We start from the raw sequence: 21,788 nt of genomic DNA on the forward strand, positions 1-21,788 counted from the left end.
TGCCCCAGGGTGTATGACACAGGTCACGTTTTAAGTAACAGTTTGGGGAGTTACTGGATGTGAAAACTCATGTGAATGATGCATTACATATGTGTGAATGAATGATATAATTAATATTGGTTAGTTTACTCATTGAGCTTGTGTAAGCTTACCCCATTCCCCTAACCCCAAATGCAGGTTTGGTGGACTAGAAGATTTCTTTGAAGAGAGAGCATCAGGGGTAGTTTTAGTCTTTTCTTTTATGTATGATGTGTGGGTAGATGAACATGTAAACTGTGAATGGATAGTACTATGCTAGTAATTTAAGAAATTTGGAGTTATATAATATTTTTAAGTATGTGATGTATACGGTATGTTAACCCTTCTTGGGAGTATGCATGTTGAACCATTACACTTTAGAACTTATGTATGCTGAGGTTCAAATTATGAACAATTTTTATGTTAAAGATGTATGTGTGGATGAAAAAAATTAAAGTGTAATAGTTTGGGGTATGCTTAAAATGTGAGGTACAGGAATGTGTGTATGTTTTATAGGCTTTAGGCTTGATGCGAGTTTCGACGTCATTAAGCTGACCAGATCCCTAGCGCCGGTAACGACCCCTGGTTTAGGACGTTACCCATACACTTTTGCAATTAATTACACACTTTTGCTCTTAAGTTTTTACCATTATAAACATTTTCCTACTTGAATTTTTATCATCATTAAATCTTTTGCCTCTCATTTATCACCTTTTAGTCCCCTAATAATGGTTAAATTGACAAAGATAAATGGAGGTACTAAACAATCAATGAAATCAAATGTGATGTTCTAAATCATATATTTTTAAAATTATGACGGTGAAGTTATTAAGTTTAACATAATTGAGAGACTAAATAGTAATTTATTCTCTTTTCAATAGTGTAGGCCATAATGGTAGGCAATTATAGTTTTTTTCCTCTATTGTTAAAGAAGTTTAACATGTTTTGGACATGATATTAATATAATTATGTTATTGCTAAAGGCTCAAATGGACCATTAAAATTTAACACTATAGTTAATTTAGCTCTTAATTTTTATTTATATTAAGTGAACCTTTTAACTTTTAATTAATGAATCAAATTCCTTGTATTAAAATTTTAGTCAAATTGAACCCAATTTTCATAATGTGCTAGCACTTGATTAATGGACATACAAACATCCATGGTTTGGGCCTGAGGATGACACCTTCATAGTTCATCTAAAACCACTTTGTCACCCTATGATGAATTCTAACCTATAACTTGCATCTTAGGCGATGACCCACATAGTATCTTGGGAGCTTGAGAACAATATAGAAATCCACAATATAAATCCAATTTATAGGTCATACTTGATGCCAAGATCAATGTGCTCCTGGATACCAAATCCAAAACAACTAGTGTCATTGAAGTTCCTTCTTAAAAGTTTGTAATCCTTCACCTTTACCCCATTTTCAAGCAAATACATTGGTCAGATAATAAACAATCTTTTCATTATGCCTGTTCTCAAAAGATCTAACGACATACCTAGCCTTAGAGAAGACTAGGGTTTGATTGTTGAGTTGCTTAACCACCTTGGTTGGACGAGTGAGATTATTAGTGCTTTCATCGACAAAGATGTTAAACTATGGGTTTTTGCACCTTGATTTCCCTCATTGGGCTTGAAAGCTTATTCTTCGAAGCCATTATCACAATTTAGAGGCCAGCTTCGACACAGAAATGGAGTGAGGCTACAGTGAGCTACCTGTTATAAGAATTGATGAGAGAGAGGAAAAAAAAAAATCCCAACCCTCTTCTCTTCATTTTTATTCTCTTTGTGAATTGTAATAGAAAGCAATATTTCAAAACCTACCAACAAAATTTCAATCTCAATATCATTGGTGAGCTCTTAACAATCTATTAACATGCTTGTACAACTAAGATACAACAACATGGATACAGTCAATAGCTTTACCACCATGATCTCTGGCAAGTGGACAACATTTAACACTACCTTACCCTTCCACATTGCTGGTCAATAGTGATACCAATGACCTTCATGGAGACAAATTCTTTCAACACCTATTATCTTAGATTGCTTCTATAGAATACAAAAACTTATCTTAGATTGCTTCTATAGAATACAAAAACTTTGGCAAATATGATCTAAAAATATAAGTAGATATGGAATCCCAAACTTGCTTCCCATAGTTCTGTGGTCTCGAAAATATTATTACTTAGTGACGTTTGCAGTAATTATTAATAAATTTGGAGATTATTATTATTAAAATTAAAAAAGGCACCCGTTTTGATGATTCCTATGGAGTTTTTCAACTCTTATTTTTTTGGATAATATCTTTTGCATGTATCTTCGATTTGATTAGGATAAGGTCTTGCATATCTTGCAATCTCATTTGTATAACAACTTGTTTTTGAAGTCTTGTAACAACCTAATTACGTTGAGTTCATCTTAAACTCTTGTATTGTACATATGTTGTTACTAATATGTGACATGATAGGGGGATTTTTATCAAAAAAATTGTAATAAAAAACAAATTATACCAAAAAAATGTAAATTTGAGAGTAATTATAAAAAAATGGGTGAATTATGCTGAGTTGGATGAGATGAGTGCGGGACACTAACTATAATAGCGTTTTTAAAGGCCGAACGCTATAATAGCGTTCGTATAAAAAATTTTAAAGGAAAGTTGGACGCTATTCAAAATAGTGCCCAACTTCTTTTAAAAATTTTAATTATTTTATTTTATATTTTAAATAAAATATAAATATTATTTTAATAAATAAAATCATAATATTTAATATTATATATTATAATATTTTTATTATAAATATTATTTTTTAATTTAAAATTAAATTAAAATTTAATAAAATAAAAAATTAAAATTAAAAAATAAATAATTAAAAATATTTAAGAAAAGCTTGACGTCCAACTTTTTTTTAAATTTTTAATTATTTTATTTTATATTTTAAATAAAATATAAATATTATTTTAATAAATAAAATCATAATATTTAATATTATATATTATAATATTTTTATTATAAATATTATTTTTTAATTTAAAATTAAATTAAAATTTAATAAAATAAAAAATTAAAATTAAAAAAATAAATAATTAAAAAAATTTAAAGGTTGGAGGCTATTTATAGTAGCGTCAATTTTTTTTAAATTTTTAATTATTTTATATTATATTTTAATAAATAAAATTATAATATTTAATATTATATATTATAATATTTTTATTATAAATATTATTTTTAATTTAAAATTAAATTAAAATTTAATAAAATAAAAAATTAAAATTTAATAAAATAAAATAATAATAAAAAAGTTAGACGTTATTTATAGTAGCTTTTAATTTTTCTTAAACCTTTTTAATTATTTATTTTTTAATTTTAATTTAATTTTAAATTAAAAAAATAATATTTATAATAAATTTATTATAATATATAATATTAAATATTATGATTTTATTTATTAAAATAATATTTATATTTTATTTAAAATATAAAATAAAATAATTAAAAATTTTAAAAAATGTTGGACAAGTAGCGTCCAAGGTTTAAATTTTTTTTAATTAATTAATTATTATTTAAAGGAAAGTCATACGCTATTTTGAATAGCGTCCAGCTTTCCTTTAAAATTTTTGATGCGGATGTTATTATAAATAGCATCCGGATTTTAAAAACGCTATTATAGTTAGTGTCCCGCACTCATCCCGTCCAACTCAGCATAATTCATTCCTTTTTTATAACTATTCTCAAACTCATATTTTTTTTGTATAATTTATTTTTGATTACACCTTTTTGGTAAAAATTCCCATGATAGGGCTCTGACCTATAATACATGACATGATAGGGCTCTGATCTATCTGTTTCACAATTAAACTTACAAATTTGGTCTTCTACAATCAGAATGGGAACAGAACTTGCAATTTAGCAGCTGTATAAATAAAAAGACAAAAAGTTGCTTTATCTCCTCCAGTGTAATATGCAAGTTTCTTCTAGGGTATTCTATATGCCATATATCATAGAACCAAGAACATGGCGGTTTTCAACTCTAGAAGTTACGAGGATATGCTTGATCACGATTATACCAGAGTTTGGCGCTTTTAAACTTTGTTGATGGCTTGATGCACGAATCCCCATCAAAATATATGACACATTTGGTAGGTTTCAATGTCTTTCTAGTTGATATGTGACACTAAAAATTATGTAAAATCATATCTTCTTGGAGCAGTATGATTTTTATTTTATTTTATTTTATTTTGTTTTTATCTTCAGAAGTTATGAGAAGCAAAAGTTTATTAACAAGCTGATTTATGAGGATCGGGCTTTGGGACTTCAGCCCATGCTTTCTCCCGCCAAGCAGGAGAATTAATTATGCCACAAACCTACAATTAATGCATTCTTCTGTTTCATCTGTCTTGCAATTTCTTTTGAATTATGATGAAGAATTCGTTCAATTCCACTTTTCGTTGGAGACAAGAACTGAAAACTCTTACCATTTAAGATGTTCCTGGCCAAGGTCGAATCTATTTTTTTACAACTCTTGGGTTTACTTTGCCAAACGCCACAAGAAAGATTGAATTTCTTCGCAAACAAGGTAAGTTACCATCATAATATATTGATGATAGTGTAATTTAGCTAGCTAAGACAGAAGCTTGCTGAGTTGATAATGAGTTTTTGGTGATTGTATACATACATGCTACAAGAGACATTAATGCTACTGTGCAAATACAGGGAGGAAGAATTGGAGAACTTGAGAGGAGATGGAAAATGAGAGCTTTAGGAATCAGATTGTTTTTATGATTATGCTGTCTATAGTGATTTGGGAGAGCCTGATAAGGGTCCAATGTATGTCCGCCCAATTCTTGGACGGTATACAGAGTACACTTATCCTCGTAGGGGAAGAACTGGTAGACCATTTGAGGCGGGTAAATGTTACTTCCACAAAGACATGCAACAAGGACCTTACTTATCTTGAAAGTTGATGGTTCTCTAAAGCCAGACGGTGAAGAGAACTGGGTGGTATCCAGCAATTTTAGCATCTCATCTCTTCGATAGTGTTAGCGTGGATCTAGAGTCAGTTGTAGAGCATGAAACTGGGTATTTGTTAGGGTTGGGACATTCCTCTGATTTGAAATTCCTCCATTTTCTTTTGGTTATCCATATTTATATAATATTCATTATTTTTTAATTACTATACTATTAAATTTAAGAGCTTTTTATTCTTTTTTGCACGTATGTTACAAACGCCTCATCTTTGACAGTGACGAGATAAATTTGGCCTCAAATGAATAATTGTGAGTTTATTTAGACTAAAAAGTTGTTTTAAACTTATTTAGTCCTCAATGAAAAATTCAAGGCTTAAAGATAATGCACTTAATAAGCAATATCTGAAGATGCTTTATTTGTCCATGGTTTTTTTTTTCTTTTTTTTTTTTCTCCTTTTATATTATCTTTCTTAGATGCAATAAGTTGTCTTTAAATTTTAATTCACACGTCACTGTCCACTATATTTTATAGAATAAATAATATTATTGTCCATTTTAATTATTTTATATTTAATATATAGAATTAAATTAAAATATTTTTTAAAAATATACTATTGTATACAAATTAAATATTCTTATTTTTCCATCATTTTTTAGTATAATAAATTATTTTTTTTACCATTTTATTTCATTAATTATATGTCATAAGAAACTTTAAATTAATAAAAGAAACAATTTTTTTAGGTCAGTGACTTTGCAGGTCTGTCTTAATACTCAAAACCCAGAAATGACTCAAATATTATTAAATTTTTTACTTACATCTTTTTTTTAAAATATTTTTTAATATATATATTTTTTATTTTTTAACATTTAAAATATTAAAAAAAATGACAAATATTTTTTTAATAAGAAAGAAAATTAAGTAATTTTTAACCTTTCATTTATTTTTTAAAAAATATTTTTTAAATTTTTTAACTTTTAAAAATTTAAAAAATAATATTCATGAATAATATAAATCTATAAAATTAATTTAATATTATAACTAAATAATAAAAAATATCTTAATAAAAAATATTTTTAAAAAAATTTTTATGAAAATATTTTTTATATATAAATTATTTTTATAAATAAATTATTTAATTTTTTTTAAAAAAAAATTCATTTTTAAATTTAAACGATATAAATGCATTCCATTACAACCAAACAATGTAAATAAACGCCTTAGCGGCTTGGTGCGACGGTGCAAGTCCCGTGTTTTTTCAGAGATAGAGTCTTTCCCTTGTTGTACGTTCTATTCACGTATTTTTAGAGAAGCTCTGGATTCATTCTTATAATCCAAAAACATCCCAATCCATTCCTTTCTCTTCTTCGTATCAATAGACGAATCTTTGAGTAGCCGAACTCTTTCGTATACAAGTACAGTAGTCGCAATGGGTTGAGAGCTTGCGATTGCAAATATCCATTTTAAATTTGCAATAGTGGATATTTGTTTGAGGTAAACTTTTTATATAATAACTCTTTTGTTAATTTTTATTCGGTTTTTGTACTTGATTTTTGATTAATGTATTCAATTCAATATTATGTTCTTTCTGATTAAAAAAAAAAAAGAAGCTTTTTCCTTGTCCTTCTCAAAATGGGAACTGATTGAATTCGTAAGCCTCGTTGGATTTGGAGCCTCTTCTTTTAGGTAATTTTACAATATATTTTATTTTTCCCCTTTTTTAATATTTATTTTTAAAATTTTTTTATAATATTTGTATAATTATTTGTTTGTTTGGTTTGAATTTATGCACTGTTTGTGTTTGATAACCAAGAAACTGGAGGAAAACGAGTGGCACCAAAAATACTGTATGCCTATTTTGATACTTTCGGAGAAACACAGTGAAGGCAGTTTTAGAATCCGCGTAATAGCAGGGTAGAAAATGTTGGTGGAAACATATTTCCCTAATTATAAAGAGCTGATTTCCGATGCCCATTCGTTTCTATATGCTTAATGTTAAAAGGATCCATCCACATTAATAATTAAAATTTTGAAGAACGAATGCTTTGAAAAATGCTTCTTGAAGTAAGAATTGTGTAAGCATTAAGCTCCTATAAAGAAAGTTTCATGTGAAAAAGCAAGCTTTCAGACAAATTGCAGAATGCTTACACTCCCTATAATTTTTTAGCAAGCTGATCACCATTAAAGTTTCAAACTTTAAAATTCATGGGAAATTTTAAGATAAAGCTACATAATAATCTCAGAAGAAATTATTTCTAGAACTGAAAAGAAACAAAGGAAAAGACAGAAAGTGCACTTCAGAATAAGTACTGTTGGCTTGGTATTGGTTTGGGATGGACGGAGGGCTTCAGAATAAGGCGATTTAAAGTGATCCATGTATACTGATCTCTAAATTCTTGCAATTATATTTCTGATTTGCAATTGTACTTCAGTCAAATATGTTTTGCTAATTTCTTTAGTATCAACTTCAGATAATTTCATTGTTTTAATTTTATAATTCCTGTATTATGTGTTATGCCAATGTCATTATTCTTCACACGCACAAAAGAGAATGAAGAGAGAAGAACAGTGGTAAAGCTATTTCTGCCTTCCAGTTTCATCTTCTCTCTTTCTTATCCTTTCTCCTTTGTTTTTTTCTTTCTTTCCCTTTTTCTACACTCTCTCTTGCCTTCCCTCATTCTTCTTTTCTTCAACATGAGGTACACAGAATCACCATTGGCACCACATCATCATGGTTTCAAATAACAGCCATTAGGAAATGTAATCGCCCTTACGTAAGCAACGACCGTTATTTATAGGTTTTGGAAAGGCCCATTGCACAATACACCGTTATTTGCAGGCAAACTTAGAGTTGTAGGTGTAACGGCCATTACAACTTATTTACCATTATGCAATGATAACGGCTTGCTGCAATCACATGAAAATAGTGTTATTTTGGTTCTCATTTTATTTGTTTGTGTATTCTCTCTTCCACAACTGCTATATCTCTCATATTATCTTAAATTTTTCCAAATTTCTCATTTCTTCAATAAATTCTCTTCCTTATTTTTTGCTAAGCTAAAATCATCATTAAATATCTCTATTCTAGCTATAAATTTCTTACTATAAATTGTCTAATACTAATGATGTCTAAACATGATAAATTTAATGTCTTTATTTGATGTATTTGTGCTTGTTATATAGTTGTATATCATAGTTTTACTTGTATCTACTGATATATAGTTATTTTATGTACTTTGCAAGTTTTTTAAAAAAATTTGTGTAGCGTTAGGTCGTTATTGTTATGTTATGGCCATGACAGGCCTATTTCCGTTATCCGTGACTGTGACTGAGACTGTGATTTGAAACCATGCACATCATATCATCTAAATACTGTTTAATGGTGATAGCTCAAACAACTGAAATTTTGATAATCTAGAGATGGCAGTAATCATCATTCCTCTTTATACTCTATTCTCAATCTTTGTTTTGACATTATTTTTCTCTAATTTTCAAGTTAATTTTACTTCATTTTTATTGTTTATTTCAATTCACTATTTCAAATTTTATCTAAGTTTAGTATTATCTAAATGACTGTCTTACTTTTCCATCCTCTTGTTTTATGCCTAATGATTCCATTCTCATTCAGTTTCGAATTATGATTCGTTTTACCTTGAAGGATTCAAAATTTTTGCAATTTTAATTCTGTAATCATTCAGTTATGAATTTAGGATTCGTTATGCCTTTCAAGTTGCCTCTTTGCTTTCCCTACTGGAATATTATTCTGGGACAGAAAATTTGGGGTTAAATCCCTTTAACTAGAAATGGGGAAGAAGGTCTTGATTTATGGGTTACAGCAGTGGCCATAACAGCGCAAAGAAGTTGCAATTTGAAGGGGAAAGTACAATATATTTTTTTGTTTCACTTGAATTATACCAGCATTCTCACTCTCTTCTACTTTTTTTTTTTGGGTATATTTGGTCTGGCTTAATTCTTCTTTCCATGAATGGCCTCTGAATCTCTTAACATAAAGAGACACAACTCCCATATGTAGCGTGGTACAAGCGTTTAAAATTAGCTTTGAATGAGCTGATTCAGTTGGGACAATATTGGACATGGATACATTCAGAGGCCAATGCGCAGTTTATATTTTGAATTTGTAGTTTTAGGTACACATGTTCTCCTGATTAAGTTCTAAAGTCATTTTTTGTTGAACAGTTTGAAGAAATCAAATTAGGAGCAACAAGAAACAGGTTATTGTGCAGGAAATAATTGAAAAAGAAACAGAAAACCAAACACACATTACTTTATCAGGGTAACAGTTCACTATGGAAAAGCTGTGTGTAACAAATTTTCTTGACACTTGTTTCTGTTGAATTGCCATTTCCTACTTATATTTGATTGCTGAGTATGGGCAGAGACCTGAGTTAGTTGGCAGCTTGAGCTGGTTCATTATTAACCTTTTTTCTGTAGTCTATAGCCAGGTGTATCTATATGATTCTATTTCACAGTTTATGATGGCTTCATTGGCATAGATTGTTAAATCCAGTTGTTTCTTATTGTTTTATTAGTGTAATGGTTAAACTCATTTGTGTCATCTTTAAAGATTTGAACTCTCTCTCTCTTTTTATATTTATACTTTTGGACATTCTCCAACTGTTGAATGCTCAAAAAAAGTGAAAATCCATAACACTTGCCCTAAAAATTTGGAGAAAAAAAAAACATATTCATAGTTCACAAAATAATTGTTCTGTAGGTATTTTAATTGATTTCATTAGTTAAAAATAACAAAACCCTAGATTGTGGTCCTTTGTTGTTTCTCTCTTATTTTTATGGTTTGTTTGGTTTGCTTCTTTGAAATTTGATGTTTGTTGGTTTCTAAAGGTGGAGGAAAAATGTCGTTTGATCTTATGTTGAAGCCATCATGTAGTGGATGTGGATCTACCACAGACTTATATGGAAGCAACTGCAAGCACATGACTCTATGCTTGACTTGTGGGAAAACCATGGCTGAGAGTCTCGGAAAATGTTATGATTGTGGTGCTACAGTAACTCGCTTGATTCGGGTTTTTTTTTTCTCTCTCAAATTCTATTTGTAGCTTATTTTTTTGAATTTGGTGGACCAATTTTATTGTTTTTATTTGTTAGTTACATCACTACAACAATATTGCTATTATTATTCTTCTCCTTCTCCCTCTATCCTCACACTTTTTTCCTTTTCTTATTTTTGTCAAGTTTCTATAATTATTCATTGTATAGAACACAATATTGGCGGTTTTTGATATAAATTTTCGAGGGATGAATTGATTTTACGATGTCATCCCCTTGATGGTCTCCAATGGTTTATATCTAAGTTCCTTTCATAGGGTTACAAAAGACGAAAGGAATGAATATGTGATATGTTTTTACAAGAGGGTTGTTGCAAATATGATTTTCATGGGCTTTTATAGTGTTAATATTGTTGTATTGTCTGTGAATTTATGATAATTTTCAACATGACGTCATTGTATTTGAAAATCCTTGAGGATTGATTGATTAATAAATTATGTTTATTTGAAAGATGAACCTATGTGTACTTTCTTGTGGTTCCATCTAGGAATACAATGTTCGAGTGAGTCCTGACAACGACAAGAACTACTTTATTGGTAGATTTGTGACAGGGCTACCAAGTTTTTCAAAGAAGAAAAATGCTGAGAATAAATGGTCACTGCATAAGGAAGGACTTCAAGGACGTCAACTAACTGATGTGTTGCGGGTATTGGATTTTCATTTTCTTATTGGCTATTGCTAACATTTTGACACTCCTTCATATCTAGCTACTTTGTTTCTTTAAGCATATGTCTCTGTAGGATTTGGGTATTGGACTTGCCCAAAAATAGTTAAATGTGGTCATATAGTTTGGAATCCAGATTTGGTAAGGAAATGAGAATCTGAATTGAACATTATGGGAAATGGAATGGTTAATTCTCCTATGTGTTTGGTTCAATATGGAATGGAAATTTGATTACTATGTAATCGTTAAGTTTATCTGGATATTGGAATTGGAATAAAAATTGGTTATTATTCATTCTATGTTTATAAATACAAAAAGCACATGGTTAAGTTTCAACATAATAGAGAAAATCTTAGATGAATGACAAGACTAGATAAATATGTGATGATTTATTCTCATTTATAGCCATTTATTATATGATTTTCACTTCTCTGGCTATGTCTGTAGTCCAATGTGTTCCACATAACTATGATGATGTTAATGATTGCATGTTTGTGTGTATGTATGGGTGAGGTGTGTGGCAAATGATGTGGTCGTCAAACCCAAATGTGTTTAGCATGTATGTACTATTTGAGAATAAACCTGAGCAAAATGACATTGGTGGTCAGTTATTATTATTTTTTTTTTGGAGTGAGGATATTACATTGAGTTTGTGGTGCTTGCTTAAGTATGATCTAATGTAGGTTGATATTACAATCCGTTCATATAGATTTTAATTTTGTAATGAATTAACCTTTTTTAATGAATTAGGTTTTAATTTTGTAATGAATTAAACTTTTTTAATGAACCATTCTTTGGCTTTTTATGCATCTTTTTATTATACTGAAACATATCCATTCATATAGATTTTAATTTTGTAATAAATTAACCTTTTTTAATGAACCATTTCTTTGGCTTTTTATACATCTTTTTATTACACTGAAACATACAATTTATTATGATATTTAGTTAAATTATTCATTAAATGTTTATTTGAGTAATTTTTCTTTGTAAAACAATTCATGATAGTAGCGTTCGATTTGGTTTGCTTCCATGACACTGTTTCCTATTCTTTTGTTTAGAACCTGTTGTAGTGGGGCCATTAGAAGATGGCCATGGTAGCGATAAACCACCAGGCCATTGATGATGAAGTTAGAAGTTATAATATTTGGAATTGATGGTGGTCAGTTGGTTTGTAAGCATAGAGATTTAAGGCACAAGGTGTAAGGTGCAATGCTGTTTTGGAGCCTAGACGCCTTAAAAAAAGGGTATAATTCAAAAATTAAGATCTAATATGCCGATCAAATTCAAGATATTGGCATTATTAGCATCAATCTAAAGTTAACAGATTACCAAGAAAAAGAACACAAAGCAAACATCATTTGAATGCTATTAAAAGCCTTATATTGTATGTGGAAGTGAAGAGAAGATATCGAAATCATGTGATTATGTTTCTTGGATTGGGTTAGAAAAGCTTGAGCTCATATGATCCCTAAATTTCAACATTTCAATTTGAAAAGTTCAAAACAAATATAATTTTTGAATATCGTAAAGAATTTAATTCATGATTGAAACAAAAACTCTTATGAGCTTGAAACAAGGTAGAATAAGAGAGATTTGTCAGAAATGGAAGGATCAGTAGTGACTCCAAGGTTTATCTGGTAAGATTTCGGTGGCACTGTTGTGTCAACACCAGATCTGGTAGGTCAGGAAAATTCAAGTTTGGTGGTGGTGGCCTTTGCTGGTGAGAGAGCTCTATGGCAGTAAAGATATGTGAGGTCACTTTTCCTATGCCTTGTGCCTGGGAGAAGGTCTGCACCTAAGCAATAAAGTTTATGACTATTGAATTGCCTGCCTTAGCCCAGTAGATGTGCTAGCATCTTATGCTTTGGGTGTGCCTTTAATATCTATGCCCGTAAGGATACATACATAAATTTGTGTTGAACGTGCCAAATCATGTGATACAACCCATGCTCAACTCCTGATTCTTTTTCGTCCTTTTCTCTATCTTCACATTCTTTTTTCTCCTTTCTTTGATGTGGAAAGAAATTCATTAAAGGAACCAAGAGGGTTCATCCTGTGTACAACCAGAAGTTCTTTGCAGATAAGGATTTTACAAAGTCAAATTTCTTGTGCTGACTGGTTGGCAAATTTTGCTAGCTCATCTCTTAGATGCTTGTCCTTTCTGCCACTGGGTTTTCTTAGTTGGCTCCTCCATGACATTAATGGAGTTATGTATTCTTGTAGATGTGTTGCTTAATCTTGGGCATTAGCCTCGTATATAACCAAAAGATAAGCATCTTAATAACATTGAATAGCATAATATCTCCCTTATATTTGAAATAAAGGAGTTTCAACATTTCAACCCATTTCTCTATAATAACCAAGAAGGATGACTCATCTCTTTAAAGATCTCTTTGCCCTTTCTCAAATGTTAAAGGATATTAGGGGAGATCAAGGCAACAGTTTCCTCTGTTCTGTAGAAGCAATTATAACCTGCTTTGCTCACAACTCTTCGTCTATCAAACTTACTGCTACTGTGTAAACCTCCGTCAATGAACAAAGTCTTCCATTGCTCAGTCATCTTCTGCTAAAGCAAATGTTGGTTGTTGGATTGATTTTCTTTGCATGGAACATATTTGCTAGTCAGATATCATGGTGTCTATCTTTAATTTGCAGTATAATCACTCTTTCCTAGGACTTTATAGTGCAATTTATAGGTTTAATTAAAAATAAAGAGGGGAAGTTCAACGTCTACATTTCATTGATAGTCATGCAATTTTTGTGCACAAACAACTCTGTATGGCTCAGTAAAATTAATTCTCTTCTATTGACTATTTTGTTCACTGGGTATGACATGAAATTGTTAGTTTATGTGGTCTTGCTCATGCACTCTAATGTGTGTTAATATCTTTATTCTTATTTGTCTGTAAACTGCACTGTGTAGGGGAAATACAAGAATAAACCTTGGTTATTGGAGGATGAAACAGGCCAGTTTCAGTACCAAGGTCATCTTGAAGGTTCACAATCAGCAACTTACTACTTATTGATATTGCAGGGGAAAGAGTTTGTTGCTATTCCTGCCGGTTCTTGGTATGCGTGATAATCTTTATATATTTGCAGTTCATGGTTCTATGCTTGGGTTGGGCTAGTCTTAAAAGATATACTATTCCCTAGTTCAAATGTAGTTTAAAAAAAAAAAAAAATTAACTTGTCTTATTCTACATACTTGGTTATTTATGTTGGAATTTAAACAAGGATGTTGACATTTTTCATTTTTATTTTATTTTAATTGTTTTGCAAGATAATTGATGATAGAATGTAGTCTTTTTCCAGTCAGCATTAGGGTCATTATGGTTGCTCAACATGTTCAACAGGTATAACTTTAACAAGGTTGCTCAATATAAGCAACTTACTTTGGAGGAAGCAGAAGAGAAGATGAAGAACAGGAGAAAAACTGCCGATGGTTATCAAAGATGGATGATGAAAGCTGCAAATAATGGAGCTGCAGCATTTGGTGAAGTGGAAAAGTTTGATGATAAAGAAAGTGGAACATCTGGTGGAAGAGGACGTAAAAAAACAGGTGGTGATGATGAAGAAGGCAATGTGTCTGAAAGGGGAGAAGAAGATGAAGAGGAGGAGGCAGCAAGGAAAAATAGACTTGGACTCAACAAACATAGTGGTGACGACGATGAGGAAGGTCCAAGGGGAGGAGATCATGATATTGATGATGATGATACTGAGAAAGGTGAGTATTTCCCTTTATTATTTGTTAATCACAAATAAGGATTTATGATACATCCTTCCGTTAATCCCACATTCCTGCTCTTGTGCCCATGGGGCGGCATTCTCTTCTTGCTAATGTACATGCAAGATGTTCTGCAATCATCTTTCCTATTTTAGTGATCTTGATATGCTGAATTTGGAGTGGAAGATTTTATCTTAATTTTTAATTGTGAAGTGCACTCTCCAGTTTAGCTTTTCTAAAGTAGTTCCCACTTTAGAAATGTGTATTTGTGGATATTAGGTGATGATTGGGAGCATGAAGAAATTTTCACTGATGATGATGAAGCAGTTGGTAATGATCCCGAGGAACGGGAAGACTTGGCCCCTCAGGTTCCTGCTCCTCCAGAAATCAAGCAGGTATTTAACTGTTTCTGCCAATTGCAGTTGTGGATTGTTAATCGGTCATATCAGAGCTGTCATTTTTGCCTTATTTTGTCAGCAAGCATTTGGGTATCAAGGCTTCAAAGCTCAAAAGTTACAATGATATGCTTTGATTATTAGGTCTCGCTGGGACCTCGGTTCTCTTGTATATTCATTGTCTTGATCAATAATTTGTCTTTTCAATTAGAGGTCAAACTTTAATGGATGCTATGGAAACTGGTTGCTGTATGGAGTACATATGGATTGTTAATAAAATGAATGATTAATATGTTATGTTTGTGATAAACGTATTGTCGGAATATTTTGATGACATTTGACATATTACTGAGATAAAGGTAAAGCAAATGAGTTGAGAGAAGTATCCTTATGTTGCTTGTTCAATTTGGCAGGGAAACTAACTTTGTTGCCTATTTGCTTGGCTTGTTAACATATGTTTGTTTCGTAGGTTTGATATCTCATTTGTAGTGCTCGATGCAGTAGTTTATATTCTGTTTAAGGTCTGTTTGGCACATGAGATACATGGAGGCTGAATTGAATTTTTTTCAGGAATAAGAGATATGTACATGAAAGATAGGTCTTGTGATGAAAAGAGTAGAAAATGGTGAATGCTCATGGGGAGAGTCATATTGTCAGTGGTAATAAAATGTTTAAATTTTATAATAATAAAACTTTGAATTTCTGAAATATGTTCTATTGATAAATAAAAATGACAATTGTAAGTGTTGAGCGCTTAATGTGATTTGTAAATTGAAAAATTTGTTGTTGAGGAGCATTTCAAATGGATTGCCAAAATTCTGCCCCCTTCAACTGTACATTGTAACGTTTGGTCTTTTGATATATCAGCTTGGGTTTTTGGTTGCAGGATGAAGATGATGAAGATGAAGAGAATGAGGAAGGTGGATTAAGCAAGTCTGGGAAGGAGTTGAAGAAGCTACTTGGGAGAGCTGGTGGATTGAATGATTCAGATGCAGAAGATGATGATGATGATGAGGATGTAAGTTTTCGCGATTTGGTGATTTTATTACCCTGATGTATGATATCTTAAGAGCATGTTTGCCATGACTTCGTGATTGTTGTTTCACATTTTGCTTTGATAGTTTTTTTCCTCTTTCCTTTGGTAAAATAAAGTGAGTTTTTCAACGGATGCAGCATTTGCTTTCTTTAATTTGAGAAATATGTGATGCCTGAACCTGGACTTATTTTTTAGGGTAATTTATAAAATAGTCCTAGAGGTATGTCAGAATACTCAATTTGATTCCACTATTTTAAGAACCTTATGATTACATCCTTAATGTTTAATTCCATTAAAAAATTAGTCCCTCCATCCAAAATTAACTAAATTTTCTGTTATTCAAAGGCAAATAGTGAAGTCAAACCCACATACAACTCAACTCAACTCAACTAAGCCTTTATCCCAAAAATTTGGGGTCGGCTATATGGATTCGCTTTTTCCACTCTGAACGATTTTGGGTTAAATCCTCAGAAATGTGTAATGCTTCTAAGTCATGCTGTACTACTCTCCTCCAAGTCAATTTAGGTCTACCCCTTTTTTTCTTTCTATCCTCTAGCCTAATGTGCTCTACTTGTCTGGAGCCTCCGTATGTCTACGCTTCACATGACCAAACCACCTCAATCTCCCTTCTCTCAACTTATCTTCAATTGGCACCACTCCTACCTTTTCTCTAATACTTTCATTACGGACTTTATCTAGTCTAGTATGGCCACTCATCCACCTTAACATTCTCATCTCTGCAACTCTTATCTTAGATGCGTAGGACTCTTTCAGTGCCCAACACTCACTACCATATAGCATAGCCGTATGGTGTAAAATTTTCCTTTTAATTTATTAGGAATCTTACGATCACATAAAACTCCCGTGGCACGTCTCCACTTCAACCATCCGGCTTTAATCCTATGACTAACATCCTCCTCACATCCCCCATCTACTTGAAGGACTGAGCTTAGATATTTAAAGTGATTACTTTGGGACAGTGCCACTCCATTCAAACTAACTCCTTCCCTATCACCAGTTTGGCCTTCACTGAACTTGCAATGCATGTATTCTGTCTTCGTTCTACTTAACTTAAAACCCTTTGACTCTAGAGTACTTCTCCAAAGTTCTAGCTTCCTATTGACTCCTTCTCGTGTCTCATCTATCAGAACAATATCATCCGCAAACATCATGCACCAAGGAATACTCTCTTGTATATGTTTCAGTTCATCTAAAACTAATGTAAAAAGGTAAGGGCTTATGGCTGATCCTTGGTGTAATCCAATTGAGATCGGAAAATCTCTTGTGTCCTCCCACCGCACAATAGTAGTTGCTCCTTCATACATATCTTTCAATACTTGTATATACCTAATAGATACCCTCTTTTGTTCTAACGCATTCCATAAGACCTCTCTTGGAACACTATCATAAGCCTTCTCCAAATCAATAAAAACCATGTGTAGATCTTTCTTCCCATCTCTATATTTCTCCATCAAGCTTCTAATGAGAAAGATCGCTTCCATAGTTGAACGACTGTGCTTGAAACCAAATTGTTTGAGTGAGATATAAGTTTCATGAGGTAGTCGATGCTACTCAACTCTCTCCCACAACTTCATAGTATGGCTCATGAGTTTAATTCCCTATAGTTTGAGCAACTCAGTATGTCTCCTTATTTTTAAAAATAGGTACTAAAATACTCTTCCTCCATTCATCGTGCATTTTCTTTGAGTTTAGAATCTTATTAAATAATTTAGTTAACCATGCCACTCTCATATCTCCCAAATCGCCACACTTCAATTGGTATTTCATCGGGTCCACAGCTTTACCTACTTTCATTCTCTTAAGTGCTTCCTTTACTTCTAAAGATCTAATCCTTCTAGTATAATTTACATTCTTTTCTATTGTTCTATAATCTATATTCACGCTATTTCCATTTTGACTATTATTAAAGAGATCATTAAAATAATTTCTCCATCTTTCTTTAATGTCCTCATCTTTCACCAACACTTTTCCTTCTTTATCCTTAATGCACCTAACTTGATTGAGATCTTGACATTTCCTTTCTCTACTCCTTGCTAATCTATAAATATCTTTCTCCCCTTCTTTAGTTCCAAGTTTCTCATATAATTTTTCAAAGGCCTGTGCTCTTGCTTGGCTAACTGCCTTTTTTGCCTCTTTCTTTGCTATCTTGTACTGTTCATATGCCTCATTATTATCACATTTAGGTAATTTCTTATACCATTCCCTTTTTCTCTTCACTGCCTTTTGTACTTCCTCATTCCACCACCATCTCTCTTTTGAGGGTGGTCCATGTCCTTTAGACTCCCCAAGTACTTTTCTAGCTACTTCTCTAATCTTTGATGCCATCTGTATCCACATATCATTGGCCTCCATATCTAGCTTCCATACTTCGGACTCAAGAAGCTCATTTTGAACTTCACTTGCTTTACTCCTTTGAACTCCCACCACTTTGTTCGAGCTACACTATTTCTTCTGACCTTACTTGAATTGTTCCTAAACTTGACATCCAAGACCACCAACCTATGTTGACTTGTTAAAGCTTCTCCTGGAATGACCTTGCAATCCTTGTATAGAGCTCTATTTGTCTTCCTAGTTAAGAGGAAGTCGATTTGGCTTCTATGTTGCCCACTTTTGAAAGTCACTAAATGTGACTCTCTTTTTATAAAGTAGGTATTTGCTAGTATTAGGTCGTATGCCATAGCAAAATCCATGATGCTTTTTCCCTCCTCATTTCGACTGCCAAAACCAAAACCTCCATGAACATTCTCATAACCTTGCCTATCACTTCCTATATGTCCATTCAAATCTCCACCAATGAAAACATTCTCTTCATTCGGTATGCTTTGCATTAAATCATCCATATCTTCCCAAAACCTTTGTTTACTCTCACTGTTTAGTCCTATTTGTGGGGCATAAGCACTAACTATATTTATTGTTTCTCCGTCTAGTACTAGCTTTACTAGTATAATTCTATCTCCTACTCTTTTCACAGCTACTACTGCGTCTTTCAATGTCCTGTCTATGATTATACCCACTCCGTTCTTGTTTCTCTCCTTTCCGGTAAACCACAATTTGTACCCTGAATTACCCACTTCCTTACTTTTCTCTCCTACCCATTTAGTCTCCTGAATGCAAGCAATATTCACCCTTCTCCTTTCCAAGGTATCCACAAGCTCCATTAATTTTCCTGTAAGTGATCCAACATTCCAAGTACCAACCCTGATCCTCCTCCTATCCTGCTCCTTCCTAATTGGTCTCCTTCTATGATATCTTCTATTATTTTCTATGTCTATCTTGTGTTCTGTTCCACTATTTGTTCTATTATCTGTCTTATGGACTAACTTCTTTACCCACACCCGTCCATGATGTGGGAACCCTTGCTCACTTAACACCACACCCGGGCGCCGGCATGGCGCGTCGCTTTCGGTGAACGCCCTACACCCTTGCATATTTATCACTACACCCGGGCTCCGATGTAGCGCGTCGTTAGTAGAGGACGCCCCAACGTTTATATCATTTGAATCCATATCATAGGGTGTGACGAAATTTTTACGCTGGTTGTCACCTACCGCAACCCTCCTCCTTTATCCGGGCTTGGGACCATATCAAATCTCTCTCCCCTCTCTTTGGTCTCTACTCTGTCTGTCCTCTCTCAATGGTGAAGTCCTCCTGTCTCTGTCTCTCTCTCTCTCTCTCTCTCTCTCTCTCTCTCCCTGTTCCTCTGCCTCTCCTCTTCAACTGTTGCTTGGACTAGAAGATTATAAATGAATTCTTTTTATTTTTATTTTACTACAGTTAGGAATAGATGGTTGTGGTTTAGCTCTCTATCGTTTATTTCTTTTTATTCAGTAAAATTAGGGACAATTTTGTCTTTTTTCCTCGATTTAATGCAGTTGGATCTAATTTTGATGAAGGGACTAATCTGTTAACAAAATTAAATATTTAGGATGAAACTGCAAAATCTTAGAAATAGAGGGACTGAGTCGTGTATTTTGACATTTGTCAGAGACTATATTATAAATCACCCTATTTTTTTGATTGCTGGTTATGTATTTGATTATGCCTTCACTTATTTTCTTCCATTCACATGGTCTCTTTTTGGGCTTTTTCCAGATGGATGAAGATGTTGGTGTTTCTTCTGTATTAGCTCCAAAGAAGGATGCACCAAAGGAGGAACCTGCTGACAACAGTCCTACAAAACCAATACCTTCTGGTTCTGCTAAAGGGACCCCATCTACTTCCAAATCAGCAAAGGGAAAAAGAAAATTAAATGGTGATGATTCAAAAGCATCTACTGGTGGGCCTCAAAAGAAGGTGAAGGCAGAAAGTGTATGATGTTGCTTTTGATAAACTTGCTTCATTTATTTTTAAAATATTGTAAACGGTTGAGCTATTGATAACCAGTTTTCTGTAAATTGTTTTTCTTGTGGGTCAGGAATTAAAACCTACTGTGAAAGAAGAAAGTATGCCTGCTACCAAAAGTAGTGCAACTCCCAAAGGTGCACCATCATCACTGAAAACAGGATCAACATCACCTGTCACTGAAGAAGAGATCAGGGCTGTTTTGTTGCAAAATGGGCGCGTGACTACACAGGATCTTGTTGCTAGGTTCAGATCGCGACTGAAAGGTTCTGAGGTACGACACCTTGTATATCAGTTTATGTGCAGGTGCTTCATTGTCTGGACTGTCATTGAACTTACTGTCATTGAACTTATTTGTGGTAGTCAAATATTTTCATCGAGCATACTGTGCCAGTTTTCATAATCCAATTCACCTCGGATACAAATGATATACAAGGAGTATCTAGTGTTTCTGGTTATTAATTTAGAAATGGTCATGCGTACTGTTAAAATATCTACTTTGTGCATAAATAGGGGGTCAAGTTTGAAATCTTAGAAAATCATGTGGTGCTTGAACTATGGACTACTGTGCTAGAACATCTGGGCATACTGAATTTCCAGTCTTAAATTAGCGGCTGTATCCCGGATAGTAGTTGCATGTCTTTTTTCCATCAGTGCAGTATAATCGCACTGATATATATATATATATATATATATATATTTTATAGAAGAAAAATGAATCTGGTAAATGCTGGAAGTTTTCAATTGTATCCATCTTTTGAGTGAATATTAGTTCATTCTTGCAGGATAAGAAGGCTTTTGCAGAAATCCTGAGGAGAATTTCTAAGATTCAGAAGACTGGTGGATCTAGCTATGTTGTTATCAAGAGATAGATGATCCTTTTTCTGTCTTATCTTACGGAGCTGCAAATGAGTTTCTAAGATTTGGAAGACTGGCGGATCTAGCTACTTGTCATTAAGATATAGATTGCCCTTTTTCTTTTGCCATTTGAGATAATCTTACGGAACAGCAAATGCACCTATCCGTGCCCCAAACCCAAAAACACACTGATCTCTGAGCATCGATGGCTTGATGTTTGGAATAAGCTCCTTAGCTTTTCGGTATACCAGGGGAAATTCTTAATTAGATTTAGTCTATCATATACCCAAATGAGATCTACAAGTAAAATGGGTGGAACTCCAATGTTTTTGTATTGGGTCCATAATAGACTATCTAGGTAAGTTTTCCCCACAACACAAGGAGATATGTTCATGTAAACTTTCTTAGCTATAATTAAGAGGTCTTTGCGGTTCATGGAGGAATGGTCATTTTCTATTTGCCTTTAGGAGTGGGACATATTTGTTGCCTATTTTCATTTTTCTAGAGCTCAAGTGATGTTAATACTTGTGGTCAAATATCATTTCTGGCAATTTTTTTTTAAGTATCGAAGCAGATTTCACCAATTATTATTTAAATTTTTTAAAATGAATTCATATAGGCTTTATATATGTATATTGTAACAACTCAATTTTTTTTCTAATAA

The 21,788-nt window shown here is 32.6% G+C and overlaps 1 protein-coding gene and 1 pseudogene across 4 annotated transcripts; one reads left to right on the top strand and one right to left on the bottom strand.

Annotated features, from left to right (window-relative positions):
• Positions 1-1,148: 1,148 nt before the first annotated feature.
• LOC110663287 (60S ribosomal protein L11-like) lies at positions 1,149-1,683 on the bottom strand (annotated as a pseudogene).
• A 4,518-nt stretch (positions 1,684-6,201) lies between these two features.
• Positions 6,202-21,559, top strand: LOC110663298 (transcription initiation factor IIF subunit alpha). 4 transcript variants are annotated; one of them, XM_021822558.2, is made up of 11 exons: positions 6,208-6,488; positions 6,605-6,680; positions 9,858-10,039; positions 10,570-10,728; positions 13,673-13,818; positions 14,103-14,473; positions 14,753-14,868; positions 15,755-15,886; positions 20,018-20,233; positions 20,340-20,540; positions 21,052-21,559. In XM_021822558.2, exons 3-11 carry the CDS (start codon positions 9,869-9,871, stop codon positions 21,136-21,138), a joined length of 1,599 nt encoding a protein of 532 aa, XP_021678250.1. In that variant the 5' UTR covers positions 6,208-6,488; positions 6,605-6,680; positions 9,858-9,868; the 3' UTR covers positions 21,139-21,559. The 4 variants fall into 4 exon arrangements, with proteins under 4 accessions (XP_021678252.1, XP_021678250.1, XP_021678251.1 ...); XM_021822559.2 differs by lacking the exon at positions 6,605-6,680 and adding an exon at positions 9,192-9,288; XM_021822560.2 differs by lacking the exon at positions 6,605-6,680 and having other exon boundaries at positions 6,202-6,488; positions 20,018-20,218.
• The last annotated feature ends 229 nt before the right edge of the window (positions 21,560-21,788 follow it).

This window comes from Hevea brasiliensis, chromosome 1 (genome assembly GCF_030052815.1).
Source record: "Hevea brasiliensis isolate MT/VB/25A 57/8 chromosome 1, ASM3005281v1, whole genome shotgun sequence".
Lineage (NCBI taxonomy): Eukaryota > Viridiplantae > Streptophyta > Magnoliopsida > Malpighiales > Euphorbiaceae > Hevea > Hevea brasiliensis.